We start from the raw sequence: 21526 nt of genomic DNA, 5'->3' as shown, positions 1-21526 counted from the left end.
TCAGTGCACCCTGCACTTTGAACTCCTGTCCCACCAGTTTAACTCCGACCGGGCCAAAATTGCCTTCATCATGTCCCATCTCACCGGGGAGGCCCTGGCCTGGCTAAATCCTCTATGGGAGAGAGGAGACGCCCTGGTGTCCGACTTGCCTGCCTTTCTCACGGCTTTCCGGAATGTCTTCGACGAACCCGGACGGAAGACCTCATCCGCATCATCACTGCTACGCGTCCGTCAGGGAAGTCTCACCGTGGGCCAATATGCCATACGGTTCCGTACCCTTGCCTCGGAGCTGGTCTGGGATAACGGCGCTCTGGTATCCGTCTTCTGGGAGGGTCTGTCCGGCCGTATTAAAGATGAACTTGCCGGTCGGGACATTCCTACCACTCTCGATGACCTAATAACTCTTGCCACCCAGATTGACCTACGGTTCCAGGAGCGTGCCAAAGAGGTCACCCGTGAGAGGAGGTTTCCACGTCTAGCTCCTACTTTTCAGAAACCCGTCACTCCCTCCGTCTCTCCCCAGGTACACTCTCCTGAGCCTATGCAGGTCGACCAGACCAAGATGGTCAAAACCCGTCAGGACTTACGCCGTGCCGAGGGGAGCTGCTTCTACTGTGGCAGTAAGGAGCACCGGATCCGTGCCTGCCCGGAGAGGTCGGGAAACGCCTGTGTCTAGGTTCGCTCAGAGAGGTCGACCTAGACAAGAATAAATCCTCTCCATCTCTGCTGCTGTCAGTGTCAATCGTCTGCGGGGAGGACCGTTATTTCGAACCAGCCCAACTTGACTCTGGAGCAGCCGGGAATCTTATTTCACAGTCCCTGGTAGAGAAATACCGCATCCCCACCAAACCTCTGGCTGTACCCTTGTCTGTTGCTGCCGTGGATAGGGGCCTCTTATCACGCCCCATCCAACTCATCACCGAATCCATTACTCTGCAGGTGGGAATGCTGCATTCTGAGAGTATCTCCTTTCATGTTCTGCCTGGACTCTCTCACGCCCTCTTGCTAGGTCTACCTTGGCTCCAGAGACATGCACCCGTGCTTGACTGGCAGACCGGAGAAGTCCTTCGCTGGGGACAGGACTGCCATAAGACCTGTCTGGTTCCCGTCCATCCCGTCCGTCCTTCTCCTACCCCAGCTAATCTACCTGGACTTCCGATTCCTTATTGGTCTTATGCTGATGTCTTTAATAAAAAGGAGGCAGAGACACTACCCCCTCATAGACCATACGACTGCCCTATCGACCTGTTACCCGGTACTACTCCTCCCCGTGGGCGTATTTATCCATTATCCGCTGCTGAGACCCGGTCGATGTCCGAATATATTGCGGACAATCTGGCCAGGGGATTCATCCGGAAATCTACCTCCCCGGCGGGAGCAGGCTTCTTTTTCGTCAAAAAGAGGGACGGCTCTCTCCGTCCCTGTATAGACTATAGAGGCCTTAACCAGATCACGGTGAAGAATAAGTACCCCCTTCCGCTCATTCCGGAGTTATTTGATCGTCTGAGGGGGGCTAGAATCTTCACCAAACTGGACCTCCGTGGGGCGTACAACCTGGTTCGTATCCGTCAGGGGGATGAATGGAAGACGGCATTCAACACCCAGGACGGCCACTATGAATATCTGGTAATGCCCTTTGGTCTCTGTAACGCTCCTGCCGTCTTTCAAGAGTTGGTCAATGACATTTTCCGGGACCTTCTCTACTCCTGCGTAGTGGTGTACCTGGACGACATCTTGGTCTTCTCTCCGGATCTCCAGACTCACCGGAGGGACGTTCGTCAGGTCCTGCTCAGGCTCAGGCAGAATCACCTCTTCGCTAAATACGAGAAGTGCCTCTTTGAGCAGACCTCGCTTCCGTTTTTGGGCTACATTATTTCTCAGACCGGCCTACGAATGGATCCAGAGAAACTGTCTGCCATCGAGAAATGGCCTCGACCGGAGGGGTTGAAGGCCATTCAGCGGTTCCTGGGCTTCGCCAACTACTACCGCCTCTTCATACCACACTTCTCTTCCCGGACTGCCCCAATTTCCGCGCTCACCCGTAAGGGTACTAATCCCAAAGAGTGGCCGCCCGAAGCAGAGGAGGCCTTTCTTTCCTTAAAACAGGCCTTCTCTTCCGCCCCGGTGCTGCATCGCCCGGACGGCAACAAGCAGTTCTTCCTGGAAGTTGACGCCTCCTCCTCTGGAGCCGGAGCGGTACTTACTCAAAAATCATCTTCCGGGAGGATGGTAACTTGCGGCTTCTTCTCTAAACTCTTCTCCTCCTCAGAGCGCAATTATTCCATAGGAGACCGAGAGTTATTGGCCATCAAACTGGCATTGGAGGAGTGGCGTTACCTGCTCGAGGGGGCTCTTCACCCGGTAATAATTTACACTGACCACAAGAACTTGGCTTACCTCCAGCATGCCCAGAGACTTAACCTTCGCCAAGCCCGGTGGTCCTTGTTTTTTGCTCGCTTTGATTTTGTTCTTCATTTTCGCCCGGCTGACAAAAACGTCAAGGCGGACGCCTTGTCTCGGTCCTTTCTGGTGTCTGATCTCGAGGAAGATCCGAAACACATCATCGATCCCGCCAGAGTAATGCAGGTGGCTCCCGTGAGTCTAAATCGTCTCCCTCCCGGAAAGACGTTCGTATCAGTACCTGATCGGGAGAAGATCCTTCACTGGGGTCACTCGTCTAAACTGGCTGGCCACGCCGGTCAGAAAAAGACCCTCCAGCTTATTACCCGGCACTACTGGTGGCCTACCCTGCACAAGGACGTAATACACTTTGTTTCTGCCTGTGTGTCCTGCGCCCGCAACAAGGTTCCGAGACATTTGCCAGCCGGTCGCCTCCTTCCGCTTTCTGTACCTGCTGTCCCCTGGCAGCATATAGCAATGGACTTTATAACTGACCTCCAAGTCTCTGCCGGTTGTACGGTCATTTGGGTGGTCGCTGACCGCTTCTCCAAGATGGCTCATTTCGTTCCCCTGCCAGGCCTCCCGTCTGCACCCGAGCTAGCTAAAGACTTTATTCGTCACATCTTTCGTCTTCATGGCCTGCCCCTCCACATCGTGTCGGATCGTGGGGTACAGTTCACCTCACGCTTCTGGAGAGCCACTTGTAAACTGCTAGACGTCACCCTGGACTTCTCTTCCGCTTACCACCCACAGTCCAATGGTCAAGTGGAGCGGATCAATCAGAACCTGACCAGTTACCTCCGGCACTTCGTTAATGCCCATCATTCAGACTGGGTGGATCTCCTACCATGGGCCGAGTTCTCTTATAACAATCACGAGAGCGAATCCTCCTCCAAATCCCCGTTTTTTGTAGTCTTCGGTCAGCATCCTCGGATTCCTTTTCCTGTCTCCACCTCTGTGGACAACCCGGCTGCGGAATCTCTCGTTAGCAAATTTTCCTCCATTTGGGAGAGTACCCGATCCGCACTCCTTCAGTCGTCCGAACGGATGAAAAGACACGCTGACAAAAAACGCCTGGATCCTCCACAATTTCGTCCTGGAGATAAAGTCTGGCTCTCATCTAAATATGTCCGACTCAAGATACCTTCTTACAAGTTAGGGCCTCGGTTCATCGGTCCTCTGGAGGTCATCAGTCAGATCAACCCGGTGGCCTATAAATTGAAACTCCCGGCCAACTTACGGATCCCTAACTCCTTTCATGTATCTCTCCTCAAACCTGTGGTACTTAACTCTTTTTCCAAGTCTACAGGTACGCCTCCTGCTCCGGTTTCTGCTGAGGACGAGTTTGAGGTAGAGAACATTCTTGCCACCAAAAGGGTAAGAGGAAAGACCTTTTTTCTAGTAGATTGGAAGGGGTTTGGTCCTGAGGAGAGAACGTGGGAGCCCCGGGAGAACATCCATGCCCCTCTTATCCTTGCTAAATTTCTGTCTGGCCTAAAAAAGGGGGGGGCCTAAAGGGGGGGGGGTACTGTAGCGCCGGCGTCCCTGCCCTCTGCTAGGCAGGGACGCTGTTCCCCTCACCTCTCTGCTCCGTGCCCGGCGTCCTCCTCCCACTCTGCTGGCAGCGCGCGCTCCTTCCCGGCCACTGTTCTTAGGGCGCGCGCACGCGCTCTCCCTCCCTCTTAAAGGGGCCGCGCGCGCCGTCCTAAGGAGTCCCCGGCCAATGGCCGGAGGACTTCACCATATATAAGGCACCTCCTCCAAAATGGAGGTGCCCGAGCAATGTTGTTGCACTGTTCACTACTCTGCTTCAGCCCTCAGGTCCCGTTGCCAGTTACCTGCCAGATACCTGCCAGATTCCTGCCAGCTTGCTGTCTTATTCCTGCCTGATATTCTGCTACCTGCCTGCTAGCCTGAGGTCCGACGGTCTGCCTTACAACTCCTGTCAGTCTGTCTAAGGACCAGCTTGCCCGCTCACCTGGGAGCGCACATCAGCTACCTGCCTGCTTGCCTGAGGTCCAACGGTCTGCCTTCCAACTCCTGTCAGTCTGTCTATGGACCAGCTTGCCCGCTCACCTGGGAGCGCACATCTGCTACCTGCCTGCTAGCCTACCTGGAGGCTCCGCCGTCACGTGCTGTGACCACCTGCCTGTCCAGTGACTCCTGCCCGCTCACCTGGGAGCGCTCATCTGCTGCCTGTCTGCTAGCCTACCTGGAGGCTCTGCCGTCACGTGCTGTGACCACCCGCCTGTCCAGAGACTTCTGCCCGCTCACCTGGGAGCGCTCATCTGCCGCCTGTCTGTTGATCTTCCTGGAGGCTCCGCCGTCACATGCTGTGACCACCCGTTTATCCAGAGACTCTCGCCTGCTCACCTGGGAGCTCAAGTCTACCATCAGCCGCCACAGGTCGTACCAACCCTTTACATAGAGACTGCCCCGGTCACTTGCCGTGACCATCTGCCCGTTCATCCAGAGACTGCCCCGGTCACTTGCCGTGACCATCTGCCCGTTCATCCAGAGACTGCCCCGGTCACTTGCCGTGACCTCCTGCCCGTTCTTCCAGAGACTGTCCCGGTCACCTGCTGTGACTGCCTGCCTGGTCGCCACCCGCTCCCTTACAAGGACCGCCCCCTTGTATAGTAGCTCAGAGGTTCCGCCTCCCAGACCCGTTACAGAGATCTATCCGGGGCCTCATATGGAGATCATTCCAGGGGCCACATATGGAGATCAATCCAGGGGACACATATGAAGGCAATTCCAGAGGCAATGTATGGAGACCAATCTAGGGGCAACATATAGAGATCAATTCAAGGGCCTCATAAGGAGATCAGTCCAGGGGCCTCATTTGGAGACCAATCCAGGGGCCTCGAATGGAGACCAATCAAGAGGACACCTATGGAGACAAATCCAGGGGCCACATGTGAAGACCAATCCAGAGGCCATGTATGGAGACCAATCTAGGGGAACATATGGAGACCAATACAAGGACCTCATATGGAGAGACCAATCCATATGTCACAAACAAAGACCAATCCACATGGAGACCAGGGACCTCATATGGAGACCAATCCAGAGGCCACATATAAAGACCAATCCAGGTGCTTTGCATGGAGACCAATCCGGAGGCCACACATGAAGACAAAACCAGGGACCACATATGGAGACAAATCAAGGGCCACATATAGAGACCAATCCAGGGGCCTCAAATGAAGACCAATCCAGGGGTCATATATGGAGACCAATTCAGGGGACATATGTAGAGACCATGAAAAATAGTGGACTAGGACCATGATTGTGACTATGGTTTTGGTTGACAAACCAATGCTGGGCCTACACCGGCTGGAGAACTCCAGGGTGGATGTACAGCAGAATGAGCTGTCCCTGACAGGGTTAAATGCTTCAGATATGGTGAGATGTTGTGTTTCGTAAGTTTCTGGTTAATCTTGGTATGAAGCTCGCAGTATCCTCGCCTCGTTCGCACTGACACAGTTACACAGTTCCTCTTTGTCACCCTGCATTATTGAAAAGACACTCCCAGTCGTAGACTGTCCCATCCCTCAGCATTGCATGTAATGACTCGGGGGGTCCGAAGATCAGGACCTCTAGGTGAAGACGCTCGGCAGACCCCAAAGAGTGTTCCCACCACTCTCCCTTGCAACCTTCCTGCAAGATGAATCGCAAGGACAGCAAACGGTGAGGCTCTGCTTCCACTTGTAGTGAGACACCAGGAGTTGTGATCTCCAGGTCTTGACTCCTTCACGGAGGTCACAAATCTGAAATACTGAGGTCCTTTAACTTTTTGTTTAGTAGCTGATATTTGTATATTTGTAAGTACGGTGAGAAGTTCACCAGTCCAGCCTGTCTGCGACACATCAGTTTCCTGATTTTGATCTTGATTTCTGCTTTTTATGGTGCTCAAAATATTGAAGGAGAAGGGCAGGAGCTATTGCTTGAACCTACCAGACAGGAGATATAGATGTGAGTGGGTAGAATGGGAATAGAAAGTAGAAAAAGTTAGGAGAACTTGGACAAAAAGTTCAGGTGGTCCAAATAAGTAGACCACTGGTCCTCTATTGTATGAGCAACGCACCTTTTATGGGAATCCACATATTCTCCTGGGGTCTGTATTATGCAGATCACCTCAGTAATATGGCACGTCACATTACGGTCTACAGTGGTGAATTGTTACGTCATAGTATTACAGATCGGTATAACATTGATCCCTCACACTTTGGCCTCTGGTGGAAACTATTGTGAGGACTTACACTACAACTTGTTTTGAAAACTACACTTACGACACGTAAGAACTGATGGTTTATAGGTGGAACTCCCATTCCCATAAAGTGCCTAATGGACATGAGCAACTGGGGATCATCTGCTCCAAAGTCAGGACAGGATTGTCTTCTGCTGGATCTCCAGGCGCTTGATGGAGCAGCAAGTAATCTACCCCCTTGTTAGGTTATGATTGGGTTGTCTTCTGCTGGACCTCCTTGGACCTGTATTAGCCAGCCCTGTTATTATGGCCTCATTCGCAAGTCAGAGATTTTCTTGTACGAGAAAATCGTCCCAAGTTTCATCAGTGTTGTTTTATCAGAGTTTCTTCAGAGTTTGGTCAGTGTCAGTTTTTATCATCAAAGTTTGGTCAAAGTTTCTTCAGTTTTCTCAGATGAGAAACAAAAAGTTTCTCCATCGTTTCCCATCTACCAGTCAGTGAAAAACGGGGAGCACTCGGATGGCATCTGATTTTTTTCATGGACCGATAGAATTGCATTGTCGATTTTGATCCAACATTCTCATCAAGATAGGACATGTCTACACAATTTTGCGACCATGTGAACGGCCCCATTTACTATTATAGGTGAGAGTGCAATCCGCAAAAAATCCAGATAGGCAAAAAATGAACACGTTAATGACTTTGGATCCACTGTGGGAATCCTCTGGTTAGTACATGTTTGAGCTCTAGCATCTCTGTCCCATGTACGTCACCGACTCTTCCTTTTTTGAGATCTTGTTTTTTTCCTTCCCATTTTCTAAGAGCCATAACTTTATTTTTTTTTCCGTCAACACAACCATTGTAGTTTTGATTCACACCATTCATTTTACCATAAAATAAAATTCAAAGTGCGGTGCGGCTTTCACTGTGCTGTAAAAATGACCTGGTAACACGATTCTCTGGGTCAGTACCATTCCGGGGATTCCAAACATAAGGTTTTCTTTGTATTTCAGTGCTTAAGAAATGTTCTGAACTTTGTAAAAAAATATTTGGTTTGCGTCACCATTTTTTAAGACCCATTAAAAGAGCAATTCTGGCATTTCGCTACTTTTTTTGCTTTGCAGCATTTAACGCACGGTTTAAATAATTTTATATTTTGATAGATCGGACTTTTACAGACTTGACAATATCTCATTTACGGTAGTTATATTTTTTTTACTTTATTTTTCAACTAGAAAAGGGTCTGTTCAAACTTTAATACTTTTTTAAATATTTTTTTTTCTATTCTTTAGTCCCCCATTGGGGACTTAAGCCTATGATCATTAACTAGTGCAATAAATCAGGTGATAACTTGCTGACCCGTGGGTGCTTGACCTCTGAGACCTGCACCAATCTCAGATCAGGGAACTTCTACCCCCCCCCCGTTACGAGATGGCACGACAGTTCAGACACCAGCCTACCATTCATTTCATTCCCTATGGAAAAAGCCGAGAGCAGTGTTCTGCAGCCCCGTAAGGAATTAAGGACGCGCAGGTTGCACATTCGCCATTCTAACAGGAATAAAAGTTCTCCATTCTTCTGATTGGTGCCGGTCCCAGCAGTCGGACCTCCACCGATCGACAAGTTATCACCGGTCAACCCTTTTTAGCGATTAGCTGTGATCTGCGGGAATACCAGACAGCAACTATTTCATTTCCCCACAGTGCCACCGCAGGAGAAATGAGGAATTACAGTACACCTTTGCCTTTTTCAAATCAGTGGGTTGTCAGTGTAATGCAGGGCAAGATTTTTTTCTTTATAAACACTCTTACACTCTGGCCAACATATAAGGATCCTAAACACAGGACCTATTTTATGAACTTAGATTTTTTTCCATAAAGGAGTATATGAATGGGCGGATAGCCTCATAAATAGGAGCTGATGTTCAGTACCCGGCAGCAGCCATTATACATTCACTGGAGTTGAGCTCTTCTGTTCCTTTCTGTATTTGCACCAGAGCTAATAACAGCAGGTGGGTGGGGTTGCCAAGTGTCGGACCCCCACCAGCTGATATTGATGACCTTTCCAAAAAATAGGTCATCAATGTTATAACTGTAACTGTCGTTTCAGGAGAACATGCAGCAGTGTATTTGTGTTGGCCTCTAGCTCCTCCCTTCTCCATAGAACTTTAAAAGCTCTAGCTCCTCCCCTCTCCATAAAACTTAAAAAGCACCAACTGTCATCTCCTATCTCAGTAATGGGAAAATCTGTCTTCACTGAACACAGATTTATCTCCTGAATTGAGAGTGAAAAATTAATTGAAGAAGAGAAGCAGATCTTTCTGATAAGATATATTACAGAGTTGCTTATTTTCATGTGAAATATTGATGTATGAAATAAAAATTAAAATAACGGTTACACTTTAAAGTTACGTGTTTTATCGTTTTTACAGAAAGTCTCGCCTGGAGCTTACGAGTCAAACTATTAACGGTAATGGAGTCGTGGTCACTGTTAAGGGTCAGCATAGCCAGAGTCGGAGGAGAAGAAGGATGACTTGTCCAAGCGCGGCCGAGATTAACAGCGTTCTTGGGTCTGTGACATTGGAGCAACTGGGAAAGAGCTGCAGTCTAGAGGAACTGATGGAGAAATGCATACAGTCATTTGGTAAATAGTTACCAGAGGGGTCAGGTCACGTCGACTAAACGTGTGCAGCCTCGTCAATAGAAGTGAATTGACTGAGCACAGGCACGTCTAGTTGGAATGTGGTCAGAAATATGCAAAACACATACTTGAGGTTACGTCATCGCCCGCTCCTGGCGCCAGCACCAGAGAATTCTGACAGCGCGCGTTGTGAGGATTCCCAAATCTGCAGTCATATAGAGAGAAGGCAGACTTGAGCTTCAAGCCTGGACAACCCCTTTAATTGGAGTATGGTCCAGTTAATGTTGGCCCTCAGGCGTCAAAGTCCCACAGGACCCCTCTTTGATTTCAATTTTTCTGCTTTGCATACCCAAAAAGTTACAAAACTTTTTTTTATCATTTTTCAATCTGTAGAGCTGTACCAGGGCTTGTTATTTTTGGGGTGAGTTATTTTTCTTGTCAAGAGTTTTCCTAGTATGTCACAATAATGTATTGAATACGCAAAGGTTGTTCATCTTCGTGAAGAATTTTTTTTTTAACTTAAGTAAATATATTTTGGCCTGAAAATAATTTTTGCAATTGGGTTTCATTCAAAAATGTTGCACCATTTGGCTTTTTATTTCTCTTAACATTCGACTTTGATGTGGTCTGTGGTCATAAATGAGCTGAGAAGAGCTCACAAATACACAGATAAAAGAGTTAGAAACTCTTCCATCAGACCCTTAGAACGAGCTTACTGATGGATTCTCAGTTGACTTATTCTGCAGCCGACAAAACACAGTGCAATAAAAAAAAAATGTAAATGATGCCGATTGTGTTGACTTGTCATTAATGTTACCGTACTTGTTTTAATCTGTTTGTCAAGATGTGGATGGAAAACTCTGGAGGAATGAAGACACCGTTCATATGATCCTCGTCATGCACAGCTGGGTGGTGCCATCTGCTGAATTTGCACGCAAACTTCTTCAATTATATCCTTACCTGTCTTGTATAAAACTTTACTGTTACTCCCAATATCTCAGTGTTTATGTCCTTAACCACTAACTACTTACAGGGAAGCTTCTCAGAACCACAGACGAATGCAGATCTGCCATTTTCTCAGGTGAATGTCATTTGTCTCCCCTGCCTATCTTGTTCCTGCAGTTTGTCTTGTCCCAGCTTTCACCAATACACATCAAATTCGCATACTCAGCCTTCTATAGTGAAAATGCATGGTTCAGGAGTGCCGCCCTTCATACAGTATGTACTATCCTATATACATTATCTATAAATCTATCATGGGTAACAAGGGAACATTTAAAGGGGTTGTGCTTGTTTACAATATTCCAATAATTAACTGACCACAGATTATCAGGGAGCAAGTGTTAAATTCCCCTACATTGCCATCAATCAAAGGTTACAAGAATTAATGGTACTTCTATGTACTACATGGACGTGCTGAGTCCTCTTGATGCATTTTAAAGAGAACTTGCTACTTGCCATAAATATGTAATTTTTCTGTTTTTTTAACTTTTCGTCATTTTTCTGTAATTTTTATCTGGTGTAAATGCCGCTGTTCTCCTGAATCCGGCGATGTTTTTCTTTTGTCCCTACGCCTCTCCGTTCCTGAGATATGGCCTCTTCTTCCCTGTATGTAAATATAGTCCTGTTAGCTAAGTGGGTGTGGTCCTCATATCTTCTTGTTTGTAAAGGCTACGCCCAGTTGGATAGAAGACTAGATTTACATACAGGGAAGAGAACAGAGAGGAGCAGGAACGAAAGAAAAACATCGCCGGATTCAGGAGAACAGCGGCAATTACACCAGGTACAAAAATGTACAGACTTTTGGCAAGTGACAGGTCCCCTTTAAGCTGATCTGGCTAATTCACAGATGTGATTAATTATGGGTGCCACTCTTTTAGCACAATATACTTTAACAGGTATTCAAAAAGTGGGTTTAAACTAGACATTGCCTATAAAATGGGCTAGAAGTCATAATCCTACATATATATATATATATATAATTTACATATATATACTGTTTATGTATATGTGCAAAACCTCATTTTACGGTCCATGTTTCTAATCTTGGTCCCCCTTACTTTTAGGTTTTGGGTGAATCAGTATCCAGAGGTGTTTCGTAAGGACAATGAACTGGAGGAGCTGATGGGTGATTTTTGGGAAGTGGTAAAGGACAAAAGAAGACCAAGTGATCCACGACAAAGCATCGACAGCTCGTGCTTGTAAGCAGTCTTTTAGCATTCATGGAAATCTGAGTTGTCCTTTGAAACTTACAATTTGTCATTTAAAATAGTGGTGTCTCCTTATGTGGCAAAGTCCGTTGGGTCCCTTTAAAGAGTAATGATCATTTTAACTTTTTCTTCCCATAAATCAATAATGTACATTAAAATAAGCAACTTTGTAATAGATCTTATCAAAGAAATCTGCTTCTTTCTCCTCCTGGACTGATCATTTATTCTTAAAATTCTCAGTTCAAGCGTGAAATCTGTCTTCAGTGAATACTGAATTTCCCATTACCGAGAGAGGAGATGTCAGTTGGTGCTTCTAAAGTTCTATGGAGAACTGTAATTGAACTAGCAGTGGAATGTCTGTCGGCCTCTAGCTCCTCCCTCCTCCATAGAATTTTAAAAGCACCAACTGTCATCTCCTATCTTAGTTATGGGAAAATCTGCTTTCGCTGAATACAGATTTTACCCATGAATTGAGAGTAAAAGATCAGTCCAGGAGGAGAAAGAAGCAGATTTCTATAATAAGATTTATTACAAAGTTGCTTTTTTTTCATGTGTTCTGTTGATTTATGTAAAAAAAACATTAAGACGATGGTAAGACGTTTAAACTCCAGGGACTGAATGGAGCAGAAAACAAATATGCACCGGAAAATGCCGACTTGAAAGTTGGAGGTTCCAGCGATCAGCAAGTTATCACCTATCGATCTTCTGCGTTAATTAGGTTGTAGACTGGGAATTTGTTGTGACTGAAACTGAAATATTCATAATCATGGTGCACTGGCCATCCACTTCCATGGAAAGTTAACCCCATGGTTCTTGTTATTCCTCTGCTACACTACAAATTGTCCACCTTTGTGGACACTTTTTTTTCTTGCTCAGATGCGTGTATGTTGGACTAAAAATCATTTTTGCAATTGGGTTTCCTGAAAAAATGTTGCACCATTTGGCATTTACAGGCTCTTTGTTTCCCGACACATATATCTTTGATGTAGTCTATGGCTATAAATCAGCCTGAGAGGAGCTCAGAAAAACACAATTGTCGGACCGTCAGACCGAGCTCACTGACAGATTCTCAGTTAACTCATTCTGCAGCAACAGTGAATATAGAAAGCAAATGGTGCAAAATGTTTAACAAAACCCAATTAAAAAAATTTTTTTTTAGCCCAAAATACATGCATTTTAAGCAAAATTAAATGATGAAAGGAGAACCCCTTTCGAATAATTTTTGTCTAGGCTTCTCCTTATTGCAAGATTTGAAAATGTAGTGTAGAGGGGTCAATGTTAGTTCTTTTTATGTTCTTCCCAGATGTGTTATAATATCCAAGATGAGCCATTGCTGAAGTGTTGCAGGAATATGGGCAGATCCTCCATTCCTGGAAGATTCTCCATTGTTCCAAGTCTTCATGTGGGATTGACGGTTCAGTAGAGTCTTTGAATACATTATGTTTAATGATCAGAATCTTTCTCACTTTTTTTTTCTGTGACAGTTCTGATCAAGAAATCAAGAAACCATTTCCACAGTCTCCTAGCTTTAATAAAAAGAGGAAAGTCTCTCTTCTTTTCGATCACCTGGAGCCTTCAGAACTCGCAGATCATCTCACCTACCTGGAATTTAAATGCTTCTGCAGGATTTCGGTAAAATATCTCCTAGTCAAATCTCAGTGACCTTTTTACATATTTAATCTCATCTTATCTGTAAATTTAAAAACTTTTGAACTTCCTCTCTGTGATGTTTTGACATGTATCTTCTGCTTGGAGAAGTCTAAAACCAATATATAACATTTATAAAAATCCTAAAGGTCTCAGGTTAGGTCACTTAAAGCAAAGGTATAATCAGAAAATTACCTATTGTTGTGGTTTTAAATGTTTTTTTTTTACATTTTTGGTCATTTTTGTTTGTCCATATTACAATCTGTATTAAAAATAAAAAAATAGAAATCTTGTAATTCTCACACCAGCCACTAGGGCCTTTTTTTAGATTGTGACTTCCTGTTGTTTCAGGAAACAATACATGTACAATGAGCAGACTCTTTGTATTGAAGCATCTAATGAGCATGTGCAAAGGTCATTGTGAAAGGAGGAGGAGCAGGGGTAGCTGTGACATTGACTTTTGTGATTGGTGAATCCTGTCTTACAAGCTGTATATAGAAGTGCTGTCTGTCATTATAATCCTGCCTCTGATGATAAAGAGCCTGCTGAAAACTGTTCCTGAAAAGCTATGAAATATGAGTCTAAAAAAGCCCCAGTGGCCAGTATGAAATTTGCAAGATTGTTATTTTTTTTTTTTTTTACTAAAAAAGATCATGGTAAATAAATACATTCCTAAATATTTTTTAAAAAATACATGCAACATGAAAACCTGGCTTAAACAATAGACAATTTTCCATTTAGATTGATTCACCTGGATGGCCAAAAAGTACAAGACCCGTCAATTGGGCGTGATAAGTAGCCGGATATTTGCATGGTCTTCTACTATCAAAAATGGATTATTAGTACTTTATGTGCTTATCTCCTGACCACATGTTGTCTATAAGGGTAGTAGTAATTTTGCCTTAAAATATGCTGCACTACTGTATAATTTGGTCTGATCCAAACTGAATAAAAGGAAGAAAAGGGGGCATTTTGTAGTGGTAAAAAACAATTAATTCCACCCATATCAAACCAACCTGGATTAATAGACTTTTACAATATCACAATGCCTTTTAGACCAGAATTAAAGGAGTTATTTCCATCATCATAGAAGGCTATTGTCGGATAGGTCTTGTAAAAACATGCACTTTTACAATTTACTGTTTTTTAAAATTTACAACCGTTCTTGAGATATTAACACTTTTCTTTTGTTTACAGTTCGTTGCTTAGGAGACCGACCACCGCTGCTTTTTAGCTTGTAAGCACTGCACAGAAGCTGGCCGGGATTAGGAGATATCAACGTGCTCCATTAATTCCAGACAGCTTCCGAGCAGCACTTAGAAGTGCAATGTAGAAAAAGATTGTAAGCACTGCACTTGTTTGGCAACTGCTAGAGAGTAATGGTGGTCGGTCTCCTAGGAAACAACCTGTAAACAAAAGAAAAGTGTTAATATCTAAAGAATGACTGCAAATTCTAACAATCTGTAATTTGAAAAAGTTCTGTTTTTTTTTATCCAACAATAGTCATCATTGAAGATAAGAATAACCCCCTTAAGGCCTTTTGTCGATCACTTTTTGGAGATTTCTAGCCAGGGTCTGAGAGCAGCTCCTTTGAAGTTGCTTTTTTATCTACCTACTAAAACCAGAGAGTGGAAGGATTAATAAGAATTGAGGTGTCCGACCACATGAGATGAAAGTCAGCAGAACCAGTCTACAACCTGGTGTGTAAAGGAAGGTCCCAATTCTCTTTTCACCAGATGTCGGGGGTAAGAAGAGTAGGCCATGTTAGATTTTATCATTTGTTGAAAACCTACATGGAAGCAAAAGTACATATAGTTCTCAACTGGTGCATATTAAGTTAAGTTCAGAATAAAGTAACTCACACCTTAGGATATCAGTATGGGTAAATCGCCAGACATAGGAAAGACATGGAAGCAAAAAACACGATCAGGAAAACCCAAGAAAATGTTAATTTGGTATAAAAATTAACTTTTATTAGATATAATAAGAAAAAAGATCAGGAATAAATATCTGACAAAAATGGTGCAAACACATACATTGTAAAAAATCAATCATAGTATAGGACCAACGGGGTTCATACTGTGAGAAACAGTATAGCACTATGGCCAGTAAATTGACATTATATACCCCACATTGTCACAACCAAGTCCCATACAGGTAAAGTTATGTTACAGATGTCCAGAGAGTTAATCATATACTGTGGCTATCAGTAAATTAATCGATTTCCGCCCAATAAGCATCCAGCCGGCCACAAGAAAAGGCCAAAAGGCGAGTGAATCAGAGATAGAATATATAAAATAAAAGATATACCTGGACCCAGGACAGGACAGTGTGGGGGCTCACAGATGGACTGCGCGTCCACCCCAACGCGCGTTTCGGCGTTGCCTGAAGAAGGCAATGCCGAAACGCGCGTTGGGGTGGACGTGCGGTCCATCTGTGTGCCCCCACACTGTCCTGTCCTGGGTCCAGGTATATCTTTTATTTTATATATTCTATTTCTGATTCACTCGCCTTTTGGCCTTTTCCTGATCGTGTTTTTTGCTTCCATGTCTTTCCTATGGAAGCAAAAGTCTAGCAGAACCCTTGACTCTGCCCTGTCCTTCAAACCCCACATCCAAGCTCTCGCCACCTCCTGTCGCCTCCAGCTCAAAAATATTTCCAGAATCCGTCCTTTCCTCAACCCTCAATCTACTAAATTGCTTGTGCATGCCCTCATCATCTCCCGCCTTGACTACTGCAACATCCTTCTCTGTGGCCTACCTGCTCACACTCTTACACCTCTCCAGTCTGTCCTTAACTCTGCTGCGCGACTAGGTCATCTCTCTCCTCGCTACTCCTCTGCTTCCCCTCTTTGCAAATCCCTTCACTGGCTCCCAATTGCCCAGCGTATCCAGTTCAAACTACTAACACTGACCTACAAAGCCATCCATAACCTCTCTCCTCCATACATCTCTGAACTAATCTCTCGATATATTCCCTCATGTAACCTCCGGTCCTCCCAAGACCTCCTTCTCTCCTTCACGCTTATTCGTTCCTCGCCTAATCGCCTCAAAGATTTCTTCCGAATATCCCCCATCCTCTGGAATTCTGTGCCTCAACTGATTATCTGCCACATTCGGATCCTTCAGACGGAACCTGAAAACCCATCTCTTCAAACAAGCCTACAGCCGGACATGACCACGCTGCCTCCTCAACAATACCGGAGCTGCTGCAACCCCCCACCTATTGTCTCCTTCCCCACCATCCTGTAGAATGTAAGCGCAAGGGCAGGGTCTTCTTCCCTCTGTACCAGTCTATCACTGTTAGTTTGTTTACTGTAAGTGATAATGGTGTTTTGTATGTAACCCCTTCCTATGTACAGCACCATGGAATCAATGGCGCTATATAAATAAATAATAATAATAATAGCAGAGATTTATTGAAAGGAAATGGACACTTGGCCATATATATGTGGGGGTTAGGGAGAATATCTGTACATGTTTGTAAGTGTATGGTCAACTTTAGGTATAACTTTGAAAAATGGTGCTGCCACCCATGGATGGAGTAACCATAAACCACCAAACAACAATTACCAATAAAAAAATAGCAAGTTTATTGAGAATTAAAAAAAAATATATATATATGTATATAATATATATATATACACCATAAACAGTGTCAAGGTCTCATAAGGGGGAAACATGAAAAACATGCAAAGATGGGCAAGGTCTAATAGGGGGTTTGAGGAACAACAAGGGGGAGTCCCAACAAGTAAATAGCAGGTATATTATCATCAAGAACCATCAATGTGCTGAATGTCCCTTGAAAAAGCAGTCACGCAAAACGCGCGTCGGGATACAAAAGAGGGAGTCTGTTGTCTGGGGATTCCATGCGTAAGCACCATCTAATTCTATTTTGAAATTTAGACATATTACTTTCTATGTACTTTGATGTTTAGGGAGCCTATATCAGCACGTTGATGGTTCTCTGATGTTAATATACCTGCTATTTTCTTGTTGGGGCTCCCACTTGTTGTTCCCAAACCCCATATTAGACATTGCCCATCTTTGCATGTTTTTTCATGTTTCCTCCTTATGAGACCTTGACACTGTTTATGGTGTATGTATACGTGTATATATACATATATTCTTTTAAAAAAATTCTCAATAAACTTGTTATTTTTTTATCTTTAGTTGTTGTTTGGTGGTTTATGGTTACTCCATCCCTGGGTGACAGCACCATTTTTTCAATAAGTATGGGAGTACTCCACCGTTCCATTCCTTTTTCTATTAAATAGAGGGAGAACACCGTAGAATACTGTGGATATGTTCTCAACCTGGATACATGCTATATGAATTTTGCTATAGTCTTTAGGTATAATTTTGTATGGTCCATCATCATTTGTTCTTTTTTTTTTTCGACAGCATTTAGACTATCAAAGCTACACTTTACAAAATTCTCTAAGGGAAATTCCTCGACTGGAGAGATCGGTCAACTTGTGCAATAGTATTTCGCAATGGGTTCAGCTGATGATCCTCAACCGTCCAACTCCACAGCAGAGAGCAGAGGTGTTTACCAAGTTCATTCAGGTGACGCAGGTAAGAACTACAATGAAAGTTAACACCTGAGATAGAAACAAAATGAACATATACCCTGCAGTAAGTATATAGTAATATATATATAAATATCATGGTGTACTTAGTAAATACTAGTTTTGATCCAAAAAGCGTAAAAGCCATCCCACTGTAACAAGGTGTACTCCAGACGGAACGGTACTATCCTCTATTAAAACCTTACCTTGTGTCAGACGACCTCAATGTAGATGGGGGCAGAGAAGGACAGGGGTTGACTGGTCAGACACCTGGACATGGGAAGCTATATAAATGAAATTCCTAGTTCAAGAAAGGGGGAGCCGCGTCCCTGTTTGTACAAGGAACTACAGCAAAACCAAAGAAATGAGCCGGAGCATAAGTTGGAATGCACGCAACGTATGGAAACAATGAAAATTGGCTGTTTTACAAGAGAAGGGTCTGACTCTAAAAATTTGACAAAATTTAGACCCCATTGGTCAAAAAATAAAACCATTGGTGACCAGCCTGTTTGATTCTTTAGACATTTTTCGGTATGATGTCCTACCGACTGTGGATATCCTAGAGTTGGGACCATGTCCTCGTTTTTCTATGAGTAGGGGGAAACATCATGCGATTATACATAGATTGTTCCTAGAAGTGCGACATTTCGCAGTGTTTGTTCTCTACGCCACCATGACCTTATTTTGTTAGCACGCACTCCTAACTATTACACCTACTAATATAATAGCATAACATGGAAGAACATGTCTTGACTATGCGGAGTATAGATTACTTGGAATATGGCCATTTTAGATGAAGATTTTTGTGAAGGAAGGAAGCATGTTGTCTACTTTTGCATATGTTTTAATTTGTTATGGGTCTCTGTTTTACAGAAACTTCGCAAACTACAGAACTTCAATACCCTCATGGCCGTGATTGGGGGATTATGTCACAGTGCTATATCCAGACTGAAAGAGACCCATAGTTACCTATCCCACGATGTATTAAAAGTGAGTGCGAAAAATACTTCATTGATTGTAAATAGACCAAGAATGGATTATCCACTAGATTGCTAGAACAGTAGACCTTTGGGGGAAAAAAAACGTGGGTCATATGGGTCATTGAAATTACTTAGGTAAACTTTGTTGAGGGCAGAGAGTGTCACGGGTGTGTCAGATGTAACAGACAGTCGCCCTGCAGTTGGTTGCAGGAAATTTCTTTGTTTGGCATTACAGACACCTTCTTAGATCTTTCTCACTCTAGGACCCAGCGGCTTCTTCCCTCCGGCTAATTGATACCCAGGCCTGGGTGTTTAAATACTTCCTGTTTGCTATAGGGAGGTGCCGGTGATATTCACATGACCCCTTGTGAAGGCTTGGAGCTGTTGCAGTCTTCTTACTTCCTCTTTGGTGCTAAGAGGCCAAGTGTGTAATCTCTCTGAAGTCGGCTCAAGCTAAGTTACTTCCCCCATGTCTTTCTCCCCTTGCTGTCTTTAGTTGTTAGTGGGGACTGACTAGTGCTCACTCCCCCTTCCCTAGCCAGGGCCTAGCTCTAGGGAGATACAAGGTTTTAGGTTCCTGATTGGCGATTGGTGAGAAACTAATATGGGGACAGTAGGGAAGACAGGGTGATATCAGATCAGCCTAGGGGGTCTCCACCCCCTCTTTCTTAGTGTCTGGGCTCCTTTTCCCTCATTCCTTCGTGTTGCACTTTGTCTTTCCCACACTGTGCGTGGCATTTGTTTTCCAACTGCTAAATACTGGGAGCCAGATATCAGTCATAGAAATCCTCTTTAATGTTTGACCCTAATAGGCCATTAATATCTGATTGATTGGAATTTGACACCTGACGTTGTCTATCAGATGACTGAAGGGATTGCCACACTTAAAGGGGACCGGTCACTTGCCATAAATATAAATATGTAATTTTTTTTACCTGGTGTAAATGCCGCTGTTCTCCTGAATCCGGTGATGTTTTTCTTTTGTTCTTGCTCTTCTGCGTTCCTGAGATATGGCCTCCTCTTCTCTGTATATAAATATAGTCTTGTTAGCCAAGTGGGCATGATCCTCAGCTCTTCTCTATGTGAGTGTTCTTAAGAACTACGCCCACTTAGTAAAAAAAAAGACTACATTTTTATACAGGGGAGAGAGGGCTATATCTCAGGAAAGGAGAGGCGCAGAAACAAAAGAAATACAAAGCCGGATTCAGGAAAACAGCGGCATTTACACCAGGTAAAAAAAAAATATATATATATATTTATGGGAACTGATGGGTCTTGTTTAAAGAGAGTCTGTCAAATCCAAAGTTGGTATCAAAGTAAGCATAAATCTTTGTGGGAGACCTTGCATTGAGAGGAGCCTGTGAACAATGATGTTTGTTACTATGCTAATTGCATATTATACTAAGCTAGCTAGTTTATTTACAAGAGCCCCATGCTATACCAACTTTGTAAATTGATTAAATGCACAAACAATGAGACCTGAGCCCGATGGAATAATATGATTCTTAACGCTTGACCTGTGGATGTGTACTTAAAAGGACACAAGCATCAGTAGCAGGCAGACTTTACAAGGAGAATTAAAGATCAGAGACTCAGAGCTGCCTTTAGTATAATATGCAATTAGGATAGTAAGAAACATCATTGTTTCACAACCAAGAGAATACAACAATCAGGGTTATACAAATAATAGTATGTCCTTCTTGACCAGCCACAGAAATACACATACAGTTATAAGTCAACACAAAGATAATAATGTATTTCTCTTGGCTTAACAAATCTAGACGTCTGGCTGATTAAGGTTAGAAGCTGTATCGTCACACCTTTAAGTTAAATATTAGATAATTTTGAAGAAAACAGGTTATATGTTCATATGCAAATGAGGTGCTCAGAGCACTGTGGTTGTGGCTGTATGGTATGGAGTACCCTTCCTAATATTGTTGACTTGTGCTTTCTTAATTTACAGGTCATCAATATTAAAGTCTTAAAAAAAAATACCTTTTAAGACAATAGTATCAATAGCTTTTGTTTTGACGTTCTTTTCTTTTTACCTTTCTTGTTATTAACCCTCCAACAAGTAATGTCTTCGTCCAGACAATAAAACAAGAGACTGCTCTAAGGTTTAGAAAATTGAGAAAGGTCTAGAACTAGTAAGATTAAGAAACAATAAGTCTGATATGTGTCAAGATGCGAGTTGCATTCTTAGTGACTTGCATTCGACATTTCTGAAAGTCGTAAACTGCCAACGCCACTCGTGTCTCATTCTAAGAAACCTACCACAACTTTTCACCACAAGAATACAAGGTGATTTCTTCAGCAGTTACGTATTGGTTTAACCCTTCATTCAGGTAACCACAAGTCGAGACGATTACCGGTCAATATTAAATTAATCTTTATTCGCTGTCAATTAACATATTTTGGAAGATCAATATTTAACTTTTCAGCCCAAAGAATAAAGTTAAGTTTTTCTCCCTTAGTATTCAGGTAGGCAGGACTGATGGTGGTTTGTGGGGGCGTTAAGCAAAATGAATGTTAAAAAAAAGTTGAGTTGTATTACGTTTGTAACACGTTGTGGGCAAGGAAACCTTTATGGAATTCTTTATCAAACAAGTATACATTATTAGGTTTTATTCCGTGCAAAAGAAACCGAACCCCCTTTAATTACCCTCTGTACTAACTATTGTTTGGAAAAACGATTCATAAAGATGTGCTCATAATAACCAAAATATTAAGAGCTTTATAATTAACAAGTCAAATGACAAATAACACTGTTCTACATATTTTCAAATGTCGTCAGGTTCAGTTATGAAACGAGCCATTTCTTAATGATTTTCACCTCCTGAATTCAAATCGGACAATGGAAATGTTT

General features: G+C 43.5%; 1 protein-coding gene across 2 annotated transcripts in view; it reads left to right on the top strand.

Annotated features, from left to right (window-relative positions):
- The window catches only part of RASGRP4 (RAS guanyl releasing protein 4), a 78874-nt gene that overhangs the window by 25616 nt on the left and 31732 nt on the right, over window positions 1-21526 (top strand). Inside the window, exons 1-8 of one of the 2 annotated variants that reach the window (XM_073641650.1) lie at window positions 5877-6093; window positions 9045-9256; window positions 10098-10203; window positions 10281-10334; window positions 11320-11454; window positions 12948-13095; window positions 17514-17687; window positions 18554-18670. In XM_073641650.1, the coding sequence (XP_073497751.1) occupies window positions 6071-6093; window positions 9045-9256; window positions 10098-10203; window positions 10281-10334; window positions 11320-11454; window positions 12948-13095; window positions 17514-17687; window positions 18554-18670 (969 nt within the window). In that variant the 5' untranslated portion in view covers window positions 5877-6070. Of the gene's footprint in view, window positions 1-5876; window positions 6094-9044; window positions 9257-10097; window positions 10204-10280; window positions 10335-11319; window positions 11455-12947; window positions 13096-17513; window positions 17688-18553; window positions 18671-21526 lie in introns of those variants that run through there. The other variant, XM_073641651.1, reaches the window with a different exon arrangement.

Source organism: Phyllobates terribilis, unplaced genomic scaffold (assembly GCF_046119375.1).
Source record: "Phyllobates terribilis strain yellow unplaced genomic scaffold, ASM4611937v1 Scaffold_7__3_contigs__length_470593459, whole genome shotgun sequence".
Lineage (NCBI taxonomy): Eukaryota > Metazoa > Chordata > Amphibia > Anura > Dendrobatidae > Phyllobates > Phyllobates terribilis.
Note: the sequence above shows the minus strand (reverse complement) of the source record. Positions and strands in the feature narration are given on the sequence as shown.